Here is a 26,999-nt window from a genome sequence, read left to right on the forward strand (position 1 = left end):
TAGTACGCAGCCATAAAAACAATGAGTTTGTGTACTTTATAGGGACATGGATGAACCCGGAAACCATCATTCTCAGCAAACTGACACAATAACAGAAAATCAAACACCATATGTTCTCACTCGTAGGTAGGTGTTGAACAATGAGAACATGTGGACACAGAGAAGGGAGCATCACACAGTGGGGTCCGTTAGGGGTGGCTAGGGGAGGGACAGCGGGGTGTAGGGAGTTGGGGAGGGATAACATGGGGAGAAATGCCAGATACAGGTGATGGAAGGATAGAGGTAGCAAACCACCTTGCCATGAATGTACCTATGCAACAATCTTGCATGATCTGCACATGTATCCCAGAATCTAAAGTACAATAATAAAAAAAAAAGCCATACACGAAAGGACAAATATTGTATGCTTCTATTTACAATAGGTACCTTGAACAGTGAAACTCACAGAAACAGAAAGTAGAATAGTGATTACAGGGTAATAGGGGAGAGGGTGGTAAAAGTTATTATTTATTGGGTTCAGAGTTTCATTTTGGGATAATTAAAAAGTTCTGGCTGAGTGCAGTGGTTCACGCCTGTAATCCCAGCACTTTGGGAGGCCGAGTCAGATGGATCACCTGAAGTCAGGAGTATGAGACTGGCCTGACCAACATACAGAAACCCCATCTCTACTAAAAATACAAAACTTAGCTGGGTGTGGTGATGTGCACCTGTAATCTCGGCTACTCGGGAGGCTGAGGTAGGAGAATCCCTTGAACCTGGGAAGTGGAGGTTGCAATGAGCTGAGATTGGGCCACTGCTCTCCAGCCTGGGAGACAGAATGAGACTCCATCTCTGGGGAGGAAAAAAAGTTCCAAGAGATGGATGATGGTGGCAATGGCTGCACAGCAATATGAATATAATTAATGCCACTGATTTGTATCCTTAAAAATGGCCAAAATGGTAAATTTTATGTCCCAAGCCATTAAAAAATTACCAAGGGCTCACAAATTATAAATTAAAAAAAAAAACTATCAAATAACAATGATAAATAAGCTTACACTGATTTTGCAATAAAAAAGAGAAAAGATTCATAATAAAGACTTGAATTGTGCTATACTACTGAGTACAATAGTCACAAATTAAGCACTGCAGATAGCAATACCCCTTACCTGTGGTTTTGCTTTCCACAGTCAATCATGGTCTGAAAATAGTTAAATACTATACAATAAGATATTTACTCATTGTAAAAAGAGAGAGACTACATTCACATAACTTTTAGTAAAGTATATTGTTATAATTGTTCTATTATTACAGTTAATCTCTTACTATGCCTAATTCATAAATTAAACTATATCATAGGTATGTATGTATATGAAAAAACATATTATATATAGGTTTCAGTAGCATCTGTGGTTTCAGGCATTCACCAGGGGTTCTGAAATGTATTCCCCGAAGATAAGGGGAAACTACTTTATGGGTTTACCATAGAGTATTCCCTAACAATTAACCAATTGTTTTAACTACGGTCCCACTAAGCCTAGCCAAATGCTGATGAAATCACCTGTATCTGGTTTAAAACTGAAAGCAGTACATTCAGAATTCATTCTGAGTTTTGGAAACTGCTCCTCTCTAATTACATCTAGTTCTAAGGGTCCTGTGTGAGTGACTGAGTTCTAAGTGAATCCGCACTTGGTTTTGCTGTTCAGAACTAACCAACAAAATCTAGTTTAGATTTAGAGACTGGCATGTCATGATTTATGAGATCTGCTACAATTAGATTGGCCTTTGCTATCTATGGAGTAAACTGACCGATTTGTTCTGTTGTGTCAACTGTAAGTGACCCACAGAAACCCAAGTGAGATGATGATAAATGAACCCGGACACTTATCAGTATTCTCTATATAATTTTGAATGTGTCAGATACACTTAGGCCAAGATCTAAAATTCATAATGATTTAGAAATTTGAGAACAAGTAGCCATAAATATAGTCCTTTAAAAACAAACAATTAATGTAAACTCTTATAGCAGTCATCAATAATGATGATCTACTCTTTTCTGATGTTGATCTTACTAAACTATAACACTAGAAAATAGCCTTGAGGGTTACAGGCTTAAAAAGCAATGCTGCATGAGGTGAGTCATTTTGGAAAGGGTGAATTAGCAATATGTATTACTCTATAACTAAAATTCAAGTTGTCTGAGTTTTAAAAAGCTCTCTGTAAGAGCACAAAGAAATATAATTTTGAAAACATACAATACAGTCAACAAAAAACCTCTACTCCCTTTGTGTGAATGAACATTTCCCATATAATCAATTTACTTACAATAGATACTTTGAATCCTTCTACCAGATATGTAAAAATTTCTTTCTGAAATGGATTGAAAACAGAAGACTGTTCATGATGAATATATTCCTCAGAAATTTCGGTCTGGAAAACTGAGGTCTTGCTTTGAGTTACATTTTCTGGAGTTCTCAAAATGTCAATAATGTCTGAATTAAACTCTTCGAATTGAAAAAAAGAATACAAAATTAGTCATATCACTGCTATCTACCCATTATAAATAGTAATAATGCTGGTAAAAATATTGTATTTAATTACTAATTCAGTTATCACAATTTAAATGTGTATCAGGTGTATTAGATGTAGTAGATACAATGTAGCAGAAAGTGAATTCACATAAAATAATGTAGAAATTTAAAAATACATGTCATGCCATTTTAAATTAATATTTAATTGACTAATGAAGGTAAGTTAAACTGTGAAATGGTTCAAACCATGAACTTGTTATACAAATCAAACATAAAGACCATGTCATATTACATGAGTGGATCTAAAGAGCTGTTTCTCTGCATGTGCTATCCATTTATATGCTGTATATGTGATAATCATGGCTCAATTTCGGAGTTCAATCTGGGAGTCTGTTGCACAGAATGTACATTAGAAAAGTCAAAGGAAAAAATGGTGGGCATGGTGGCTCACGCCTGTAATCCCAGCACTGTGGGAGGTGAAGGCAGACAGATTACCTGAGTCTAGGAGTTCGAGGTCAGCCTGGGCAATGTGGTGGAACCCCATCTCTACAAAAAAATACAAAAATTAGCCAGGCATGAGGTGTATACCTGTAGTCCCAGTTACTCAGGAGGCTGAGATGGGAGGATTGCTTGAGCCCAGGAGGTAGAGGTTGCAGTGAGCTGAGATCACACCACTGCAATCCAGCCTTGGTGAGAGAGAACCCATCTCAAAAAAAGAAAAAAAAAAAAAGAAACAAACAAAAGTAAAAAAGCTAAAAAAAAAAATTCCTTGAGTTTATCATGCTTTTCTAGTGATTAACAATTACTGTTTTCTTTGTCCTGTCTTCCTGGGGTTACCTGAACATTTTTTACATTACATTTTGGCTTATCTATAGTGTTTTTTAAAAAACAATTTTCAGCTTTATTGGCATATAATTGACAAACAGAAATTGTATATAATTAAGGTGTTTTGATATATAAATACATTGTCAAATAATCACCATAATCAAGCTAGTTAACATATCTATCACCTCACATAGTTACCATTTTTGTGTGTGTGGTGAGAACATTATTTATAGTGTTTGGAGTATATTTCTTTGAATAGCTTTTTTAAGAGATTGCTCTAAGTATCACAATTTAAGTATGTACATATATATTCATTAGCAAATATGGAAATGCAAATTAAAATCACAATAAGATATCACTACGCATCTGTCAGAATGGCTAAAAAATAGTGACAACAACAAATAGTAGGTAAGGATGTGAAGAAACTAGGACGTCTCATATATTGCTGATGGGAATGTAAAACTGTACAGCCACTCTGGAAAAGTTTGGCAGTTTCTTAAAAAACTAAATATGTAGGCCAGGCACAGTGACTCATTCCTGTAATTCCAGCACTTTGGAAGGCCAAAGTTAGAGGATCACCTGAGGTAGGGAGTTCAAGACCAGCCTGACCAACAAGGAGAAACTCAGTCTCTACTAAAAATACAAAATTAGCCAGGTGTGGTGGCGCATGCCTGTAATCCCAACTACTTAGGAGGCTGAGGCAGGAGAATCACTTGAACCCAGGAGGTGGAGGCTGCGATGAGCCAACATCGTGCCATTGTACTCCAGCCTGGGCAACAAAAGCAAAACTCTGACTCAAAAACCAAACCAAAACAAAACCTAAATATGCAATTACCATGATGCAGTAATTGCTCTCCTGGGCACTTATCCCAGAAAAATAGACTTATATTCACACAAAACTTGCACATAAATGCTTACAGACAGAGGCTTTATTTGTAACAGCCAACAACTAGAAACAACCCAGAAGCCTTTCAAGAGGTGAGAGGTTAAACAAACTGTGGCACATTCATACCACAAATATTACTCAACAACAACAAAAAAAGGAACAAACTATTGATACATGCAACAACCAGAATGACTCTCCAGAGTATTATACTGAGTGAAAAAACTCATTCCAAAAGGCTACATACTGTATGATTCCATTTATGTAACATTCTTGATGAGACAAAAATATACAAATGGAGGACAGATGAGAGGTTACAGGGCTAAGGAGGGGCTGGGGGGGGATGAGAGGAAAGTGGGTGTGGCTAAGAAAAGGGCAATGTGAAGGATCCTCCTGGTGCTGGAAATGCTGCTGACTGTATCTATGTCACTCACCTGGTAGTGATATTATGCTACAGTTCTGCAAGATTCATTGGGGGAAGCTGGGTAAAGGGTATACAGGGTCCCTCTATTATTTCTTAACTGCATTTGAATCTACAACGATCTCAAAAGATCATACTGGAAGTGCCATATGGTTTTAAAATGGTCAATCTGGGCTAGCACTGAATGCATTAAAAAGTGGACTTTTTATTCAAGACTATCAATTCCAAATAAGAAAACTCTTAATAATATGGATGTTAAGAACTAAAAAATAATGCTTCTTAAATATCTGAAAACTAACCAGTTTCTTCTTAGATTAATTCTCTCATTTTAAAATCTGAGGAAAAACAAACGAATCCTATAGTCTTACCTTGATAAATAATCCTGTTGACTGCTAAAATGGTGAGCCTCTGTAGTCTCTGTGCAAGTTCTGTTTCAGTTGCTTGGCTAGGGTTCTCTTGGCTCATTCTCCGTTGCATCATCACGTGAAGCTCATCATTTGCCACTGAACGCATTTTCATCAGAAGCGATTCAGTTTGAGCAAGGGGAAATTTTCGAGGACCTTCAAAAGCATATAAATTAAAACATCAAATGCCAGTGTTAATAAGGATCAAGCAAACTATTTTTGCCAAAACTTTTTGATTACCAGAACATGAAAACAACCTTATTTACTACAAAGTCAATTTATACAAAGGAAAGAATGATTAAGAGAAAGTGACGTTTCTCCCTCTTTGAAGAAGTGCAACAGTACTTTTGGTTTCAAAGTCCTAAATAACAATGTTGAAGCTAGTGACATAGCTTAGTAAAACAGATGTCATCTGGCAAAGTTTGAGTTAAAAAGGATTAAATGGGCATAAGTAGTTCAGAACATTTTGATAAAATAGTTTCAAATACTGTTTCACTTCTTTGTATTCCAAAATCAACAGTTTTAATGCACATCATTTTTTTTTAGTAAGAATATTACTATTTCTAGATAATTACTGTTACTAAATTTTATAAAGTAGTATTAAAAATTGGATATAGTGACAAATAGAAATCAGTCAATGAAAGTGAAGAGATCAGAATATAATTCTAGTGATTTGTTATTAAAATGATTTAGAACATATGCATCATTTGGATTTCAATGCTGCAAAAGTACTTTCTGAGAAATGTTTCCTGACACTGAACAGAGAGGAGTGGCATTCCTGCACCATTACTGCACCTGCTCCGGGAGGTACAATACAGGTAGAGCATCCAGGAGAAAACTGGGGGGATGAGTCTTGATTTAATGGACTGAAGGAGAAGGGCATCGGAAGTTGACCATAGGAGCCAAAATGACGTCTTGGTAGGTGAGGAATAATGGAACCCTTCATTGGAATTGAACCTTTGTTTTAAATTATGAAAACATATATCAATTTCTATAAATAACCTCTATAAAAATTACTTAAATATGACTAAATTTTAACAGGTATTAATGATTTATCCTGTAAGATATTTAAATATTTTAATACTATTTTAGATCACTCAGTATTTTGGGTAATTAGTATTCATAATTAGTTAATATATTTTGGTAGATAGTCAGTTTTGAGGTTAAAAAATAAGAAAATACAAATATTTGTATCCTGTATATATTCAAGAGTAATACTGTCAAACAATATACTTAGTTTAAGCAGATTCTTTCTAATGTCTACATCTGACAGCTTTCATACTGTCTGTGCAGCTGATGATTGTAATTCAGAGGCATGACAATGCAATGAATAAGGAAATGTTAGGTAAGTCTTCCTTAGTATTATGTGTATTAATACTTCAAAAAGTGGGAGGGTATTTCAGCACTCCTGCTGTGAAGCCACACAGAGCTGGTGTGGCCTTAAGCACACTTCTTTCTAAACCTCAGTTTTCTCATACATAAGATGTGGATTAGAAAAAAAAACAGAGCTTACTTCACAGGTAGATATTTATCACTATCTGACATTGTTTTAAATATATTTGTTTATATACTTATTGATAACTTCTTCCAGTACAAGTTCCCTGAAGACAGGTAAAACAGTAACTGGTACATGGTTGGTACTCAAGAAATATTTGATATTTGATGGTTGAATAAATGGATAAAGAGTCATTTTGTGGATTAAAAAAAATGGATGTAAAATGTAATGCCTGTCTCATCCTCACAAAGAATAAATACTTTTAATGGTTAGTATTATTATTGGTTGAAATATAAAGAAAATTCATATGTATGTGAATTACTAATATAACTATGTGTGTGTGAGTATATGACAATTGAAATATATGTCCAGCATTCTAAATAATATCCTAATCTGACCATTTCTACCTTCATACATTAAGGGTGATGTGTAAAGTTTTTCATATTAATAAGCAGACAAGTAAAAAAAATACATTTAAAAGTGTATATTGCTACCTTATTTATAAGAGCAAAAACCAACAGGCAAAAAAAACCTTTGTTTATCTATAAAAGTTACAGAAGATTATACATACCAAAATAATAGATTATTTTGCAATCATTAAAAATAAAAGTATATTTATGTTTCTTAATATGGAAAAAATCTACAATATAATGACTAAAAATAGAAATCAATTTACAAACAGTAGGTAGAGCATGATAACATTTAGGTAAAATTACATATAAAGATATATATCAATGTAGATACCTAGACCAAAAACAGATATAGAGGCTAATGAATCAGAGCTTTGTTCATTTCGCAGCAGGCAACTTGGAGCTGCTAAGCATTAGAATAGTAAATCTGAGTGAGGTTGTAAGAAGATTAATCTGACAATAAAATAGTATCTAACTACTCTAACTATGCAAGAACTTAAGATCCAGATGTAACGAGAGTACTGCTGAAGAAACTTTGGTTCCAAGTCATGGATATCCTGGTGTTCGAGGTTTGAGTATACTTGTCTATTATTAGAGTCTGGTGTGTGGCCATAATGGAAGCTGCAGCTGCTGGCAGTCCCCACAACTCCTGCTGAAGGTGGAGGGTAGTGGCAGTGGGGTTGGAGGTGTTAACTCATCTCAGTAGTTTTCAACAAATGCTAAAGGAGCCTATTTAGAAATCCCCCCACTACACCTAAATATTTATTAGTAAAGAGAACAGCTTAAGTCTTTGAAGGAAAAATTCATTACTTAATTGATAGACATGACAGAAATAGAAATCTCTCTATGTCACTTTAGCATCATGGACAAATGGACTTGAATGAGTTTTTGTAATCACACAGAAGAGCCTCAGTATTCTGCAGTTTTTGTACCTGTAGCATATAAAGCCAATATACTTTTGATGATACTTTTAACTAATAGTAAAAAAAGTAAAAGCACAATCTTCCCCAAGTATATGGGTAAAAAAACAACTTAGAAGCAATTACAAAGCAACAACCGAACACATATAAAGCGGCATTTTGCAAACTAGATTCACAAAGATAGAATTTAAATAAGGGTAGTATTTAAAACAGGAAGGATTCTTGAGAGAGACTTCAGAGAGAGAGAGATGGGTCCTAAGAGATATGATAGACTTGCAATGAGTACATGTGGCATAGGGCACAAAGGGATGAGTATAGGGGTGCACATGCCAGCAGTCCCTAATTCTAGGATGCAGTGGGTCTTAAGAGGAAGCTGGACTGGATGACTTTTAAGGTCTTTTATTAAGCCAAAAATTTGTAGGATTCTATAAGTCTCCTATAGCTTACAGCAATCACATTTACTTAGAGTCAGAAAAAAAGAGAGCAGTCTAGTGAAAAAGATTAAAAATCCATTATCTGTTTTAAAGTGACTCAAACCAAAAACAAATAACAAACTTGAAGCTATGCAGGGCTCTAAGGCTCAAGGTGACAAAAATGCTAGTATCTAAAGAGATTAAAGACTGCTAGAGAAATCATTGACCAAAGTGATCATTAACTAAATCCAGGGATCTAAGCAGGGGAGGAACAGATATGAGAATGAGAAGTATCAATACAAAAGAAACGCAGGGGTAGTAAAGGTATACTTTCTGTTATCAATAGAGGGTGAATTCCATCTAAGCAGTCACTGACAATACAAGGAGTCCCACAAAGGAAAGGTGTCCAACAATCATCTTTCGGTATGCAGGAAGCTGAGCATTAATGCCAGAATTGGTAAATAAACTATTTCTATTCAGGACAAAAGAGATGTACAACCGGGAGGGCAGCTCAGGAGGAGAGACTGCGTTCAGATATTAAATAAGGAAGAATGTAGAGGGGCAGTAAGTTTAGTTACATAGATGTTTTAGAAGTTTTACTTATATAAGTTTTATTTAGCATAATTTAAACATACTACTGCAAAATAATGTGTACTTGGTAGCTTTTCTTTACAAGTGAGTTTTTCACATGGTTTAAAATTTTTGCATAGCATTGAACACAGAAATAGCTTAACACAGGTCAAAGAAAGATTTGAACTTAAGTGCATTTAAGACAGTAAGAGTGATTAAACTTCAAACAATTTACCAAATACTCTGTTTGGAGATGGTGTGCATGTGAGCATGTGTACATGCATATTTATCCACTATGTATATATACATGTGTGTGTATATCCTGCGTATGTGGTGTTCATGTTATCTTTCTGGGTTGTGTTCATATAAAGATCATAGCAGATTTTGTGGAAAAAAATAAGGAAGCCTAACCATATTAATGCTTATTATTTGATGACACGTACTAATTTATGGCAAGCCCTGATATCATGTACATTTTAACCATGTGCAAGCCACCATCATTTTCCCTGACTACTGTTAACAGTCTCCTCCCTGGACTCCTCACTACCTCTCTTCCTCTCCTCTAACCCACTCTCTACACAGATGACAGAGTGATCTTTACAAAATAGAAAGCTGTTTATAGCATGCCACCTACTGAAAACCTTTGATGACTTCTCATTAGGATAAAATCCAAACTCTTTAACAAGACCCATGTGATTAAAAATGGACCCATGCCATACTGTATAGCTTCTTCTGGTGTCCCATTCTCATCAAGTGACACATTCTAGTTAAATGGCTTTTAGTTCTCTGAACAAGCTCAGCTTTTCCCTGTCTTGGAAGCTCCACATAAGCCATCCATTCTGCCTGTAATACTCTTTCTCTGACTCTCTACCTTGCTAACTCCTTTCTCATCCTTTACATCTATATTGAAATCTCACTTTCTCAGAGAATTCCCTAATTTCTGATGTAGATCAGGTTGCCTTATTATAATCTCTATTCCTACCATCTATGTTTCCCTACTATTTTACAATCTCTGTGTCTGTTTTTTAAATCATTGTATCTCCAATATTTAGCACAATGCTCAGCACACGGTAGGCAGGTGCTCAAGAAATAACTGAATGAGAAAAGCACTAAAAATAAGCAGCAGAACAGTTTACCCCAGGAAAAAAATCTTTCTTAAATTTTATGCAAAACAAGAAATATTTTAGAAATGTCATAGGAAAGTCAAGTTAGCCTCAACTTATGGTTAATAAAATATTATTTCAATACTCGCCGGCAATGCTTTTCCGCTTTTGAACTATGGCATGATGGGGAGCAGAAGGTGACTGGAGTGAATCTGTGAGGTTTTCAGAGTCATGATTTGCAGTGGTCCTTATAAATTCCATAGCAGCCTGGAGAACTCTAAGCTGTAGTGCAATAGCCATATCTAAAAACAGAAGATACTAGAATGTTTTCAAGCTATGTGGTTATTAATTTTTTAATTGAACTGATTTTATGTATCATGCCAATAATGTTTTGTTAGATATAAATTTTAAAATTTTGATCAACATGGGGGTGACAGTAGTGGACATTTTATAATTCTTGTTAAAGGCAATTTTAAAGCAAATTTACAAATGGTCACTAAAAACCTTCAATGAAAAATTATTAGCTTGCTCACAAATTTATTTCATTTAAAAAACTGTTTCAAAGAAGAGACTTTCTTTTTCTATATAAGGCTACAGTTTAACCAGCAATTATCACATTTTTTGTTTCATATTCATTTTAATAATTACCATTAAAGAAAACTAAAGGGCATTACTATACAGCATATGCTTTTAAATTCTACTTGGTAAAAAAAATCAGTGACATCTTTCAGTTATGTATTGCCAACTATTAACTACATGGAGGAATCACTTTTTCTATTTTTGCCACTTTTTCAACCCTTTTCAGGCTTCTTTTTTGAAACTGATAGATATTATCACAAAATTAATGTTAAACTTTTAGTAAAAGAGTTTCTAAGAAGAAAGAGATTAAGCTCCAATAACATGTTTGTCTATTATACAAGTCCCTCCCCAAGTCCATAAAAATTAAATCTTACTTTGTGTCCTCTTGTTTTTGCTATTTTGAAGATATCCAAGCATTACAATAAGGTCTTCAATAACCCTAAAATATTGTGAGCCCGAGGAACTGCAGGCATGAATTGTAACTGCTATGAAAAGTTGCTGTATATCACAAGCAAGCAATTTATATTCACTCACAGGAATGCTAAAGATAGCAACAAAAGAACAAAACAGAATATTTATAAGAAAAAGAACAAATAATTTAAGACACAGCTAATTGATTTAAATTGTTTAAATTCCTATTCTACCAGCTGGCACTCATTCACACAATCATTCAATATTTATTCATGCTTACTCTATGGCAGGTAATATGTAGTGTGTATGCTAGAAATAAAAAGAAGAAGATACACTTTGACACCTGTCAAAAATATACAGTTTTTCAGAGAACTGGACAAGTAAACAGAGCACTATAAATTGTAAGTGTAACACTAGAGATTAATACAAGATACTATAAGAACACATACGCAGGTTTCTAGTCCACACTAAGGATGAAGATTGTGTGGGTACGAACAGGAACATTCTGTGAAGGGTCCTCAGAGAAGATGAATTTGACTATTAAACCTCTCTGAATCTTGCTTGTATAAATTATAGTTATTTTTAGGACTAAAAGAGGTAATAGATTTGAATTTATATTAATCATTTATAAATATCCAATAAATATGAATTAGTTATTTCTGCCCTTCAATCTTAATCTTGGTATTATGCCTATAACACTTCTCTCCATCTGGGTTTTCCAAATCAAGCAAGGGTTAGAAACTAACTTGAGCCAGTTAATAAAGTAACATACAGGGACATTCAGTAAACACAATTTTCTTTCTGTTTTTTTTTTTTCCTTCTATTTTAGGTTCAGGGGTACACAGGAAGGCTTTTTACACAGGTAAACTCGTATATTAAAGTAAACTAATACTAAAGTTTTCCTGTTCTAAAGTATTTATCAGATGTAATTTTAAATAATAATTTTAAACTTACTTCTTTTCTAATCCATTCAGGGCTGCTACTGTATTACATAACACATAGAGTAGACCATTATCCAGCAACATATCTGCTACCTTAGAACAAGAATTTAAAATTTGGATAAGAAGTAAAAGAGCATTATGCAAGAGTATGTTGTCATATAGAGAGGTCTCTATTAGTCCCAGAATAGGAATGACAGACCACTTCTGAAAAAGTCCCAAGTTTTTCACATCTTCCAGATCAAATCTAGAATAAATAACACACAGTTAAGAGCACATTAGAAACAATTAGTCACAAAATAAGAAAATATGGCAGCAACCATGGGTCATTTCGTTAACTTGACTTTGAAGTCATAAAAAAAATTTGGGGAGTAAGAATTCTTAACCTGTTTTTAAGATTTAGAGTCCCTCCAATAATAGGGTAAAAGCTGTTGCTAGAAGTCCATCCCAAGATACATACACAAACATTTAAATGAAATATGCATGCAATTTCATAGTTTTAACTGATTTATTTTAATTCATCCATGAGCCCCTTATATCCAAAGAAACTCTATGTTTGGGGGCTACAAGTGCACAGAAAAATTATTATTATTATTTTACTAGTATTTGAGAGACAGCTAGTAAAAAGAGGTCTAGAAAAAGGGAATGATTCTTGAGTTCTTATCCCAATGCATTTGCCTCTGCAATGGAATGAAATTAACTATTTTGTGCCTCATTTTCCTTATCTGCCAAAAATATGTGATATATTCCCTCTTTTCTTCTCAAGGCTACTGTGAGAATCAAATAAGGCAATACAGAATTGCTTTGTGAAAACCAAAAATTGTATGTAAATGAAAGGTAGCACTGAAACTACTGTAATAATTTAGTAAATTCTTTAAGGTCTGAATCTGTCTACCACAATAAGGAGAAACAAATTTATCTCTATTCTATCATGAGCAGAAATTACAGTTTAATTTCTGCCAAACTTTTGGTGTGGGAGAAATATATACTTTTATTTGCTAATCCATCAGCATTCTACCGGGGTCAAAACTCAGCAATCAGTGTATCCAGCAATTCCAGATGAGGGATTTACTCCTCTTCCAGGTAATCTGAAGGCTCTGAGGAGAGTATGGAGTTCCTATATAGATCCTTTATGTGATTTGTCACTGAGAATACATAAGCCATCTTTCTTTTTTCTTTTCCTTTGTTTTTTGAGACAAAGTTTCATTCTTGTTGCCCAGGCTGGAGTGCAATGGTACAATCTTGGCTCACTGCAACCTCCACCTCCTGGGTTCAAACGATTCTTCTGCCTCAGCCTCCCAAGTAGATGGGATTACAGGAATGCGCCACCACTTCTGGCTAATTTTGTTTTTTTAGTGCCTGAGACAAGAGTTTCATCATGTTGGTCAGGCTGGTCTCAAATTCCTGACCTCAGGTGATCCACCCACCTCCATCCCCCAAAGTGTTGAGATTACAGGCATAAGCTACCTTGCCCAGCCTCATCTGTCTTTTCAGTTAATCTTCTCATGTTAATACTATATGCCAAATCTTAGCTATCACTTTCATCTGATGCACTCTTTATTTGTTTCTAGTTTCTAACTAGTGAATTAACTATGAAGGATGAAGTTATATTAGAAAGAATATCATATGGCAAATACTACATTGATTTACCTGGAAAATAACTTTTAGCAGATTTTTTCTAACGGTGATCAAAAGATTTTGTTAAGAATGAGTTCACAAAAAAAAAAAAAAAAGAATGAGTTCACTAAATTTACATTTAAGACAAAAGATCTTGTCGGGCGTGGTGGCCCATAGCTATAATCCCAGCACTTTGGGAGGCCAAGGCAGGAGGATGGCTTGGGGTCAGGAGTTTGAGACCAGCCTGGGAAACATAGCAAGACCCATCTCCACTAAAAGTAAAAAAAAAAAAAAAAAAAAAATTAGCCAGGTGTGGTGGTACGTGCCTGTAATCATAGCTACTTAAGAGGCTGAGGTGGGAGGATCCCTTGAATCTAGGAGTTTAAGGGTGTAATGAGCTGAGCCATGATTGTGCCTCTCTGCACTCCAGGCTGGGTGACAGAGTGAGATGCTGTCTTAAAAATTAAAAAAAGCAAAAACAAAAACACAAAAGATCCATAATTAGAGCAGAGGGAAGAATGCACTTACTCTTCATCAAAGCCAACACGTCGACCAAAGAACATTTCAATGAAGCATTCTAACAATTCTTGAGTTCCTCGATGAAGATACAACTGGTTGGCCAGCAAGGAAAATCCACGATTCTTCAGAAATTTATCTTTTTGTTCCTTAGACGCTCTAGCAAAATATGCATCTAATAGCTAAAGAAAAAATTTAGTTAATTTAGATAATTAAGTCAATTTAGATAATGTATTAAAATATAATATAATATATACAAATCAATGTATCACAACTGTATTTGTAAATTATTAAGTTCATATGTACAGAAGAACATAGGAAGCTTAAAAAAATGCCACCACCACAGCAAAATAAAAATGAATTTGTCTTCAGCTAATGCAGAATGCTAATGATGACTCCATCTTGGAGATCTTAACACTTCTCTCTTAGGTGAGCATAAGTAGAATATTTGTACCTAATACTGAGGGAAAAAAAATCTGCAAACTATGCTCTCTCTGCAAATCTATATCTATATCTATCCTAGACTTCTACTTCTAGTCTTCTTGACAGATTATCTATCCTGAGCGCAGGCCTGAATTTCCACCCTTCCCTAGCATCTTAAACGCGACACGTGTAATACCAAATTAATACTTTCACCTCTCTCTCTCCTTCAATGATTCTCTCACAGTAGTGATAGACTCCTTTCCCCCAGACACACATCTATGTACCCCCTTACTAAAAAACGTTCTAAGTTTACAGCATAATACAAAGTATACTTTTTCCATGAATTCTTCTGTTTCCTTTATGCTCAATTTTTATTAATACTGCCACTGCAGCACTCATCACAGAATTCCTTACATTTTACTTAGTTAAGTATGAGACTCTCCCTCCTAGACTATGAACTTCTTGAATGTAGAGGCTTACATTATTTCTCTTTATATACTAAATTGCAACTATGCTCAGGGGCTTACACATGAAATGGGAGCTCAATACTAGGTTGTACCACAAGTGATTAAACAATACCTACATCCAAACTAAAGAAAATGAGAATCTTTACAAGATTATTTTAATATTGGGTTGTTTTCTAATGGAAACTATTCATATCAAGCATTCACTCATTCAACAATATACTTAGTACCTATTACACAAGATGCCTACCCTCATGAAACTTATACTTGTGAGAAATTTAAAAAACAAGTATGCAGATTAAAAAGATAATTATAAGACATAAATAGGATGCTATGATAGAATAATGAGTAGGGTTAGAGGGAAGTGATTTTGACAAGATAATCAGAGAAAGACTCTTTGAAAGGTGTCCTCTAAGCTGAGACCTGAAGTAAAGGTCTAAAATTTGATACTACACTAAAGAAGTTTCCAATGAACCACACGTTCCCTGCAATTTTTATAATACAGATTTACTAGTTCAGATATGGAGATTTACTGGTAGATTTAAAAAACATATTGATATGAACCAATATACGGAGAGGGACTTAAAACTGCATGATAATGGAAAAATAAGACCATGTAACCAAAAACCACTGTATCCCTAAAGCTATCAAAATAAAAAAATTAAAAACAAAAACAAAAAATATGAGTAAGAAGCAATAAACTATATTAGTTCATTATTCTAAAATTAAAAAGGAAAGATTCAGATCTACTTTAATGTATATATTCAAAATCTTGAATTACATAATTATTTTTCTGAATTAAAATAACATATCTAGTATTTGCCCTTACTTTAATAACACCTTGTTGTATAGCTGGTGATGGGTGGTTAACGAGGACCAAAAGTGTATCTGCTTGAATAAGCTTGTCCATCACATCTTCAAGCATAATATCAGGCAGGATAAGAAGAACCCCACTTAAGAGTTCATATAATCCACAGCATATAGGTACCAAACAATCTTCAGTTACACTAAAACAGAGACCAAAAAAGTCTTACTAACATGATAAGAAAAGTACATGATGATTACCTCAGGAACTGTGATAAGTAGTATTTTTTAACAGGTGAAACAAATGTTCATAATGTTTAAGAAATGTTTCCTAATTTAACTGTGATTAACAAATTTACCATCACTTTTTATCATTGATTTTTTTAGGTATATAGTCTACTAACACTATTCTATTGTACATCTCTGATGTTTAATACAGTAGTCACTGTCACGTATGCTGTTTACTTAAACTAAAAATTCAGTTCCTCAGTTGCATCAGTCACATTTCAAGTGCTCAGTGGGCATATGTGGCTAGTGCTGACTGTATTGGACAGCATGAATAACACATGTTCATCATTGCAGAAAGTTTCACTGGACGCTGCTACTTGAGATGCTACTGGAAATGTTTTTTTCACCAAGGAAGAAACAGCTTTATAGGAGTCTAGACATGTCAGAAAAACCCAGTTCAGTCACAGAGAAGAGAGACAAATATTAGTACAGGGGAAGAATCTTGTCTTACAGAATATCCTCTCAAAAACCAAGGGTGAAAATAAAACCTCCATGTAAACATGCTAACAAATGCTGCTGGGTTTAGCCCAGGTGAAACTTCTGGAAGTTCCCGGTGAAACGAGATTTTTTTTATAAAAGGAATGCTCTCTAGCACTGCTGCATCTGAACTCCACATAAAGTTATGGGTCTAGAATAGCAGAAGTAGGTGAAAAGATAAGGGAATGTCTCATCACCCAAGCAAGATCATCTGTGTCCAGGTGAGAGAAGAACCTTAAGTTTTTGGAGAGAGAACAAACTGGGGTTGCAGAAGGAAAATGGCTGAAGAAATATAACACCTAGGCAATGTCTGTCATAACGTGGAGGACTCTGCAGTCTGGTGTGAGCCTCTCATGGGAAACACTGGCATTCCTTTCTAAGGCCATTTTAGCTCTCTTCTGACTTCATTCAGAGCAGAATTGCCAGTGTTCAGGACCAAGACCTGGATTATAATTAGCTGAGGTGGAATGGAGTGGCCACCCCAGGACACCTGTTCCTTTTCCCTTCTGGGGCAATCATTTGTCTCAGATCAAGTGAGATGTTACCCAGTATGGGCCCAATCTAGAAATCACTCCCACATTCACATGAGCACCAAGTGGAGAGAATCATTCTCATGAGTCAAAGCTTTAGATAAATGCTACCATTTTTCTGTCCTAAATAATTTTTCCTTAATAACCATAAGGAATTAAACCACGAGATATTTTTTCTTTAAATGCTACTTATCGTTTAGATTTTGGTTATATATGGAATGTTATCTAGTATTAAAATAAGGAAAAACATACCTTTCTGTTTGTTATTATTATGTATATAAAGAAATACACTTTTCTGTTTGTTGTATTATAAGAAGTGGTATAATGAAGACATTTCCAGAAGGGTAGAGAATCTTTAAAGAATAGTAAAATAAAGGTGGGAGGAGTGCACAAAAACACATAAATACCTGTGAGCACTTGCAGTTCGGTTGTAATTTGGCTCATAACCAAGAGAATAGGCAAAGTTTTCCCAATCATCAGTGTTCCCGTCAACAAGACTTGGCCAACGGCCAATAGCTGCAGATCCATTCTGTGAAGGAAAAGCTAGCCCAAGGCTTGCAATAGTGCTGTGGCTTCGCTGGAAGGAGGCCAATCCCTTTAGGTAATCAGGTCGGCGTGGACAGGACTCATCCCCGGGACTGTCATCTTCTGATCTGGGTTCTGCTCCCAACTCTTTATGATCTACTTTGACCACTGGAAATCCCAGCATTCCTTTTCGGACATCACTGACGGAGACCTGGGCTGAGAGGACAGCTTCCATTTCACAAACAGTTTTTGCAGACTCACAGCTACTGATGAATGCATCCTCTTTGCCTTTTTTCAGTGTGTTGGAACTCTCAAAAGAATTTTGTTTCTCTGACTGGGTGGCAACGTAAGTATCTGCAATATTTTGTAACCTGTCGATACTACAACCCAAACTTCCAGTCAGTTTTTGTGATTGCCTTAGTAGTGAAGAAGTAGGGAATGCTGGTAGGCTTCTAGAACGCAGCATATGGGCAGCCATCTGTTGTGGAATGATATTTGAGGAATTCTCTCCTGGTAAGAGTAGATACAAAAATACTACTTAAAAAAAATCTATTAAGTGCATTATAAATCGCAACCATAGCAAAAGCCCATTTAGCACTGTCACAATCCATATAGGTTAATTTTACAAGTAACTAATGCTTAAAATTCCTTTGTTTTTTTTTTATTAAGAGACAGGGTCTTGCTCTCTTACACTGAAGTGCGGTGGCACAATCACAGCTTACTGCAGCCTCTAACTCCTGGGCCCAAGCTATCCTCCCACCTCAGCCTCTAAGCAGCTGGAACTACAGGCATGAACACCTACACCTGGCTTAATGCTTAAAATTCTTAAATGCCAAAACTATTTTTATTTTAACCATTTTTAAAATTAATATTTTCCCAAAATATATCTTTTTCTGTCTTTTTAACAAAGTACACTACCGACTGAATGATTCAAAGTCATTAGGATTAATGGTTCTATGGTGGTGAAATTAAGTGAATTAAGTGAAACCCAATTTACCTCAGGCTAGCAGTCACCAGGATGTAGTGGGAAGTGCGTGGGCTTTGCAACTAGATATAATTGGATTCAAATGATAGTGAGGTGGCCCAAGGTGAATCACTTAATCGTACCACAGTTTCTACAAATGTAAAATGAGGGTTCAGAATATCTACTTTGCAAGGTTGCTTTAAGGACTGAGATTCTATTTGTGATGCACCTAGCATGAAGCCCAACATATAATAGGTACTCAAAAAATGGTAGTACTTGTTACCAGCCTAAACAGCCCTAGACAGTTCTCTCCCTCCTTCTGCAGTCACTTCTTGCTGCTATTAGTGAGAACAGTCTCTCTTCTTGTCACAGCTCTCTAATTTACTGCTTCTAATATTCTACATAGGAAGACACCAGAAAAATTATTCTCATTGTAGTGCATGGGATATAAGTGCATGCCACTCAAGGTGTGGTCTGTGGAAGCCTGGGCATCAACACCGCCTGTGGGACTGTGGGAAATTCACATTCTCAGGCATCACCCTAGATTTACTGATACAGAATGTATGAGGGAGGGGCCCAGGAATCAGTGTTTTAACAAGCTCTCCAGGTGATTCTTTTGCATGTTAAAATTTGAGACCACAAATACAGAGCAAACAGGCATTAAGTGAACTGCTTTTAGGGCATAGACTTTGTGGCAATAAAATATTTCCATAGCTCAGAAACTTTTTCTAGTTATTTCTAGATTTTGGCTAGAGGGCTGAAGTCACCCAAAGATTCTATTCAAAAGATCTGGAAAAAATGGGGGTATGATTGTATTGGAAAATGTTTCAAAGTGACACAGATGATTTAAAAAACAAATATGTCCTATAAAACACCAAATAAAACTAATTCAAAAAGGCCAGGCACAGTGGTGTGAGCCTATAACCCCAGCACTTTGGGAGGCCGAGGTGAGTGGATCACTTGAGCCCAGGAGTTTGAGACCAGCCTGGGCAACAAGGCAAAACCCCATCTCTATTTATTAAAAAAAATAATAATTTTTTAAAAAAGAAAAAAAACTAATGAAAACATAGCCTTAAAATATTATTATAAAAGTCCATAAAAAGTGCTAGAGAATGACTGAAACACTTGGGAGGAAAACAAAACTAGAGACTAATATCCATATATCTAGTTTACCTATCTCTATTACTATCTCACCTGTGCTATTTAATAATTAGGATTGAAGCTAAAGACAACACTAGGTTGGACTGACAATAAGAGCAATGTCCCAGTATGGAAGAGGATAGTAGTCAGGAAAGGGAAAGATGAATGGTCAGTTTGCAACTAGAAAACCTGCACCTATTCTTTTTTTCTATGAAGTAGCGATGAGAGTCTGTTAAGAGAAAATTAGGAAGACGGAAAAGTACAATAGGCTTAAAGACTTGAATATACTTACTATGGAAATAGAAGAGGGAATTGATTCTGAACATACATAAAAATTACAGGGCAGCATTTAAAGCTCTGCTTCAGTATGAGGATGGTTAGACTGAGGCCAGGTTAGAGTTTTTCAGTTCAAGAATACCAATAAACCAAGGGGATAAGGAAACTGAGATAGTTTCCAACTGAATAACTGCTGAAGTTATTGGCTAATGTGACCTAGGCTGGATAGGGAAAGAGAGACAAGGGGAACTTTGGAGTATGATAAACAAACAAACAAACAAAAACCCCAGGAAGACGGGAGGCTGTGGATTAGAAAAGATGAATGCATCCCCTTTGCCCTTTTTCAGCATGTCAGAACTCCCCCCAAAGGCTTCTGTTTCTCTATATGGCTGGAGGGCTAATGATGCAGAAAGACTGTTCAAAAGACCAGGAAAAGAAATGGAGACATAATGTACAGTATTTGAAAATGATCCACAGTAATGCATGTGATTGAAAAACAGATCATACAGATAGAACAGAGTGGGATACTGGAGGTTCACAGGTGCTTGAAAGCATTCTTGATGATGATAAAGTCCAAGACAGATGCATGCAGAGTAGTAAGACAAAGTAGAGAAAAGGTACCCTGAGTCAAGAAAGGTGAAAGTGGAGTATTGAATGGCCATTCATCTGGCAAGTGAAGTTGTCTAGAATGATGGTTTTAGGTAGAGAGAAGAGAATACAAGTTTACAAAAAGCTTCTGAAGAAAATGGGAAAATAGGTCGGAAGCTTGATCAAAGACAAATGACTATGATAAGAGAGGTCAGAGAATGCCAGAACAACATAGCGTGAGCCTCATCCATTTTCTCAATTCTCCTGAGGACCTGTACTGGGTATCCCATTAGATTGAATGAGGTTGTACTATATGTACTTCTAAAATATGTACAATTTAATTATCTAAGAATATTCAGAACAAAAATGAGAAGGCTATACTTTCATTATTGCTATTTTTACCTTCATATGGTGAAGCAGTAAAACCAGATGGGCTTATTACCATAAATCCAGGGCTCGTAAGGGACCTTCCTCCACTGCTGGAATGCCTCAGGTACATGATTGACTGTACTTTCTCCTGAAAGATCTTGTCATCTAGAATCCAAATTTTTTGAGACAGAAAAATTTTTAAAAAGGATAAAATAAAAATACAATGTTAAAAGCAGATCATTCAATTCAAATTTTGAAAAAAAGATGTTAAGAGAGAAAAATAGAGATGGCATACTTTATACTAAGGCATACTTGATATGTGCATACTTATTCTTCACTATTTTTAAATATATATTTTATTGTACATTAGGTTCTGGGGTACATGTGAGGAACACGCAGGATTGTTGCATAGGTACATACACGGCAATGTGGTTTGCTGCCTCCATCCTCATCACCTATATATGGCATTTCTCCCCGTGTTATCCCTCCCCAATTCCCTACACCCCGCAGTCCCTCCCTTAGTCCCCACCAACAGACCCCAGTGTGTGATATTCCCAGTAATGGGACTACTGGGTCAAATGGAATTCCTATTTCTAGGTCCTTGAGGAATCGCCACACTGTCTTCCACAATGGTTGAACTAATTTACACTCCCACCAACAGCGTAAAAGTGTTCCTATTTCTCCACATCCTCTCCAGCATCTGTTGTCTCCAGATTTTTAATGATCACCATTCTAACTGGCATGAGCTGTTTTCTCAATGTGGTTTTGATTTGCATTTCTCTAATGACCAGTGATGATGAGCGTTTTTTCATATGTTTGTTGGCCTCATATACGTCTTCTTTTGAAAAGTGTCTGTTCATATCCTTCACTCACTTTTGAATGGTTTTTTTTTTTTCTTGTAAATCTGTTTTAGTTCTTTGCAGATTCTGGATATTAGCCCTTTGTCAGATGGGTAGATTGCAAAATTTTTTTCCCATTCTGTTGATTGCTAGTTTAGTCTAGTGATTGTTTCTTTTGCTGTGCAGAAGCTCTGGAATTTAATTAGCCTATTTGTCTATTTTGGCTTTTGTTGCCATTGCTTTCGGTGTTTTAGTCATGAAGTCCTTGCTTATGCCTATGTCCTAAATGGTTTTGCCTAGGTTTTCTTCTAGGGTTTTTTTTTTTTTTTTTTGAGACGGAGTATCGCTCTTGTTACCCAGGCTGGAGTGCAATGGCGCGATCTCGGCTCACTGCAACCTCCGCCTCCTGGGTTCAGGCAATTCTCCTGCCTCAGCCTCCTGAGTAGCTGGGATTACAGGCACGCACCACCGTGCCCAGCTAATTTTTTGTATTAGTAGAGACGGGGTTTCACCATGTTGACCAGGATGGTCTCGATCTCTTGACCTCGTGATCCACCCGCCTCGGCCTCCCAAAGTGCTGGGATTACAGGCTTGAGCCACCGCGCCCGGCCTCTTCTAGGGTTTTTATGGTGTTATGTCTTATGTTTAAGTCTTTAATCCATCTGGAGTTAATTTTAGTGTAAGGTGTCAGGAAGGGGTCCAGTTTCAGCTTTCTGCACATGGCTAGCCAGTTTTCCCAACACCATTTATTAAACAAGGAATCCTTTCCTCATTGCTTGTTTTTGTCAGCCTTGTCAAAGATCAGATGGTTGTAGATGTGTGGCATTGCCTCTGAGGCCTCTGTTCTGTTCCATTGTTTTATATTTCTGTTTTGGTATCAGTACCATGCTGTTTTAATTACTGTAGCCTTGTAGTATAGTTTGAAGTCAGGTAGTGTGATGCCTCCAACTTTGCTTTTGCTTAGAATTGACTTGGCTGTGTGGGCTCTCTTTTGGTTCCATATGAAGTTTAAGGTGGTTTTTCCCAGTTCTGTGAAGAGGGTTAATGGTGGCTTGATGGGGATAGCATTGAATCTATAAATTACTTTGGGCAGTATGGCCATTTTCACAATATTGATTCTTCCTAACCATGAGCATGGAATGTTTTTCCATGTGTTTGTGTCCTCTCTTATTTCTTTGAGCAGTGGTTTGTAGTTCTTCTTGAAGAGGTCCTTTACATCCTTTGTTAGTTGTATTCCTAGGTATTTTATTCTCTTTGTAGCAATTGTGAATGGCAGTTCGTTCTTGATTTAGCTCTCTTTAAGTCTGTTATTGGTGTATAGGAATGCTTGTGATTTCTGCACATTGATTTTGTATCCTGAGACTTTGCTGAAGTTGCTTACCAGATTAAGGAGATTTTTGGGCTGAGACGATGGGGTCTTCTAACTATACAATCATGTCGTCTGCAAATAGAGACAATTTGACTTACTCTTTTCCTAATTGAATACCCTTTATTTCTTGCCTGACTGATCTGGCTAGAACTTCCAATACTATGTTGAATAGGAGTGGTAAGAGAGGGCATCCTTGTCTAGTGCCAGATTTCAAAGGGAATGCTTCCAGTTTTTGCCCATTCAGTATGATATTGGCTGTGGGTTTGTCATAAATAACTTTTATTATTTTGAGATACGTTCCATCGATACCTAGTTTATTGAGAGTTTTTAGCATAAAGAGCTGTTGAATTTTGTCGAAGGCCTTCTCTGCATCTATTGAGATAATCATGTGGTTTCTGTCTTTGGTTCTGTTTATGTGGTGAATTACGTTTACAGACTTGCATATGTTGAACCAGCCTTGCATTTCCAAGATGAAGCCTACTTGATCATGATGGATAAGCTTTTTGATGTGCTGTTGTAATCAGTTGCCAGTATTTTACTGAAGATTTTGCATCTATGTTCATCATGGATGTTGGCCTGAAGTTTTCTTTTCTTGTTGAGTCTCTGCCAGGTTTTGGTATCAGGATGATGTTGGTCTCATAAAATGATTTGGGAAGAATTCCCTCTTTTTGGATTGTTTGGAATAGTTTCAGAAGGAGTGGTACCAGCTCCTCTTTGTACATCTGGTAGAATTCAGCTGTGAAGCCATTTGGACCTGGGCTTTTTTTGGTTGATAGGCTATTAATTGCTGCCTCAACTTCAGCCCTTGTTATTGGTCTATTTGGGGTTTCGACTTCTTCCTGGTTTAGGCATGGGAGGGTGCAAGTGTCCAGGAATTTATCCATTTCTTCCAGGTTTACTGTTTTTTGTGCAGAGTTGTTTGTAAAAATCTCTGATGGTAGTTTGTATTTCTGTGGAATCAGTGGTGATATCCCCTTTATCGTGTTTTATTGCATCTATTTGATTCTTCTCTCTTTTCTTTTTTATTAATCTGGCTAATGGTCTATTTTGTTGATCTTTTCAAAAAACCAGCTCCTGGATTTATTGACTTTTTGAAGGGTTTTTTATGTCTCTATCTTCTTCAGTTCTACTCTGATCTTAGTTATTTCTTGTGTTCTGCTAGCTTTTGAGTTTTTTTGAACTTGCTCCTCTAGCTCTTTCAGTTTTGATGATGATAGGGTGTCGATTTTAGATCTTTCCTTGCTTCTCATCTGGGCATTTATTACTACAAATTTTCCTCTAGACACTGCTTTAAATGTGTCCCAGAGATTCTGGTACATTGTGTCTTCATTCTCATTGGTTTCGAAGAACATCTTTATTTCTGCCTTCATTTCATTGTTTATCCAGTCAACACTCAAGAGCCAGTTGTTCAGTTTCCATGAAGTTGTGAGGTTCTGAGTTTCCTAATCTGGAGTTCTAATTTGTTTGCACTGTGGTCTGAAAGACTGTTTGTTATGATTTCCGCTCTTTTGCATTTGCTGAGGAGTGATTTACTTCCAATTATGTGGTCAATTTTAGGGTAGGTGTGATGTGGTGTTGAGAAGAATGTATATTCTGTGGATTTGGGGTGGAGAGTTCTTTAAGTGTCTATTAGGTTTGCTTGGTCCAGATCTGAGTTCAAGTCCTGGATATCCTTGTTAATTTTGTCTCATTGATCTGTCTAATATTGACGGTGAAGTGTTAAAGGCTCCCACTATTATTGTGTGGGAGTCTACGTCTCTTTGTAGGTTGTTAAGAACTTGTTTTATGTATCTGGGTGCTCCTGTATTGGGTGCGTATATATTTACAATAGTTAGCTCTTCTTTTTGAATTGATCCTTTTACCATTATATAATGCCCTTGTCTCTTTTGATCTTTGTTGGTTTAAAATCTATTTTATCAGAGACTAGGATTGCAACTTCTGCTTTTTTTTTGCTCTCCATTTGCTTGGTAAATCTTCCTCCATCCGTTTATTTTGAGCCTATGTGTATCCTTGCATGTGAGATGGGTTTCCTGGATACAGCACACCGATAGGTTTTGACTCTTTATCCAATTTGCCAGTCTGTGTCTTTTGATTCATGCATTTAGCCCATTTACATGTAAGGTTAATATTGTTATGTGTGAATCTGATCCTGCCATTTTGATGCTAGCTGGTTATTTTGCCCATTAGTTGATGCAGTTTCTTCATTGTGTTGATGCTTTTTACCATTTGGTACGTTTTTAGAGTGGCTAGTACTGGTTGTTTCTTTCTATGTTTACTGCTTCTTTCAGGAGCTCTTGTAAGGCAGGCCTGGTGGTGATGAAATCTCTGAGCAGTTGCTTGTTTGTAAAGGATTTTATTTCTCCTTTGCTTATGAAGCTTAGTTTGGCTGAATGTGAAATTCTAGGTTGAAAGTTCTTTTCTTTAAGGATGTTGAATATCGGCCCCCACTCTCTTCTGGCTTGTAGGGTTTCTGCTGAGAGATCCACTGTGAGTCTGATGGATTTCCCTTTGTGGGTAACCTGATCTTTCTCTCTGGCTGCCTTTAGCATTTTTTCCTTCATTTTAACCCTGGTGAATCTAACGATTATGTGCCTTTGGGTTGCTCTTCTTGAGGAATATCTTTGTGGTGTTCTCTATATTTCCTGAACTTGAATATTGGCCTGCCTTGCTAGATTGGGGAAGTTCTCCTGGATAATATTCTGAAGAGTTTTTTCCAGCTTGGATTTACTCTCTCTGTCACATTCAGGTACACCTATCAAACGTAGATTAGGTCTTTTCACATAATCTCATATTTCTTGGAGGCTTTGTTCATTTCTTTTTACTCTTTTTTCTCTAATCTTGCCTTCTCATTTTTTTCATTGAGCTGATCTTCAATCTCTGATATCCTTTCTTCTGCTTGATCGATTCAGCTATTGAAACTTGTGTGTGCTTCACAAAGTTCTCGTGTTGTGTTTTTGAGCTCCATCAGGTCATTTATATTCTTCTCTAAGCTGTTTACTTTCATTAGCATTTCATCAAACCTTTTTTCAAGGTTCTTAGTTTCTTTGCATTGGGTTAGAACACGTTCTTTTAGCTCGGAGAAGTGTGTTATTACCCACTTACTGAAGCCTGTTTCTGTCAATTCATCAGACTCATTCTCCATCCAGCCTTGTTCCCTTGCTGGTGAGGAGTTGTGATCCTTTGGAGGAGGAGAGGCGTTCTGGTTTTGGGTGTTTTCATCCTTTCTATGCTGGTTTCTTCCCATCTTCATGGATTTATCTACCTGTGGTCTTTGTGGTTGGTGACTTTTGGATGGGGTCTCTGAGTGGATGTCCTTTTTGTTGATGATGAAGTTATTTCTCTGTTTTTTAGTTTTCCTTCTAACAGGCCCCTCTGCTGTAGGACTGCTGGAGGTCCACTCCAGATCCTGCTCGGTTGGGGATCACCTGCAGTGGCTGCAGAACAGTAAGGGTTGCTGCCAGTTTCTTCTTCTGTCATCTTTTTCCCAGAAGGATACCCACCAGATGTCAGCCTGAGTTCTTCTTTATGAGGTGTCTCTTTGGGTATATGGGGGTCAGGGAGCTGCTTGAGGAGACACTCTGTTCCTTATAGGAGCTCAAGTGCTGAGCTGTGAGCTCTGTTGTTCTGTTCAGAGCCGCTGGGCGGTAAGTTTAAGTCTGCTGCAGCAGAACTCATAACTGCCTTTTTTTCCCATGTGCTCTGTCCCGTGAAGGTGGGGCTTTATTTATAAGTTCCTGACATACTGCTGCCTTTTTTCAGAGATGCCCTGCCCAGTGAGAAGGTAGCCTAGTCACAGTCTGCCAGCAGAGGTGTTGCAGAGCTGCTGTGAGCTCTGCCCAGCTGCTGTGTGAACTTCCTTGCAGTTTTGTTGATAGAGGTATAGTTAGAACTGCCTCGGTAATGGCGGTCTGCCTCAGTAATGGCTGTC

General features: G+C 36.6%; 1 protein-coding gene across 6 annotated transcripts in view; it reads right to left on the reverse strand.

Annotated features, from left to right (window-relative positions):
* LYST (lysosomal trafficking regulator) overlaps positions 1 to 26,999 on the reverse strand; it is a 216,110-nt gene that overhangs the window by 72,184 nt on the left and 116,927 nt on the right. For 3 of the 6 annotated variants that reach the window (XM_021677341.2, XM_021677345.2, XM_021677340.2), the window contains 11 exons: positions 20,897 to 21,028; positions 17,409 to 18,036; positions 15,732 to 15,909; positions 14,028 to 14,197; positions 11,899 to 12,129; positions 10,908 to 11,074; positions 10,104 to 10,256; positions 5,839 to 6,000; positions 5,008 to 5,199; positions 3,006 to 3,056; positions 2,305 to 2,483 (listed from right to left, as the gene is read on the reverse strand). In XM_021677341.2, coding sequence (XP_021533016.2) covers positions 2,305 to 2,483; positions 3,006 to 3,056; positions 5,008 to 5,199; positions 5,839 to 6,000; positions 10,104 to 10,256; positions 10,908 to 11,074; positions 11,899 to 12,129; positions 14,028 to 14,197; positions 15,732 to 15,909; positions 17,409 to 18,036; positions 20,897 to 21,028 — 2,243 coding nt within the window. The remainder of the gene's footprint in view (positions 1 to 2,304; positions 2,484 to 3,005; positions 3,057 to 5,007; positions 5,200 to 5,838; positions 6,001 to 10,103; positions 10,257 to 10,907; positions 11,075 to 11,898; positions 12,130 to 14,027; positions 14,198 to 15,731; positions 15,910 to 17,408; positions 18,037 to 20,896; positions 21,029 to 26,999) is intronic. The other 3 variants (XM_021677343.2, XM_021677342.2, XM_021677344.2) reach the window with 3 other exon arrangements.

The sequence above is a fragment of the Aotus nancymaae genome, unplaced genomic scaffold (assembly GCF_030222135.1).
Source record: "Aotus nancymaae isolate 86718 unplaced genomic scaffold, 86718_ANA_hifiasm-v0.15.2.pri h1tg000032l_0, whole genome shotgun sequence".
Lineage (NCBI taxonomy): Eukaryota > Metazoa > Chordata > Mammalia > Primates > Aotidae > Aotus > Aotus nancymaae.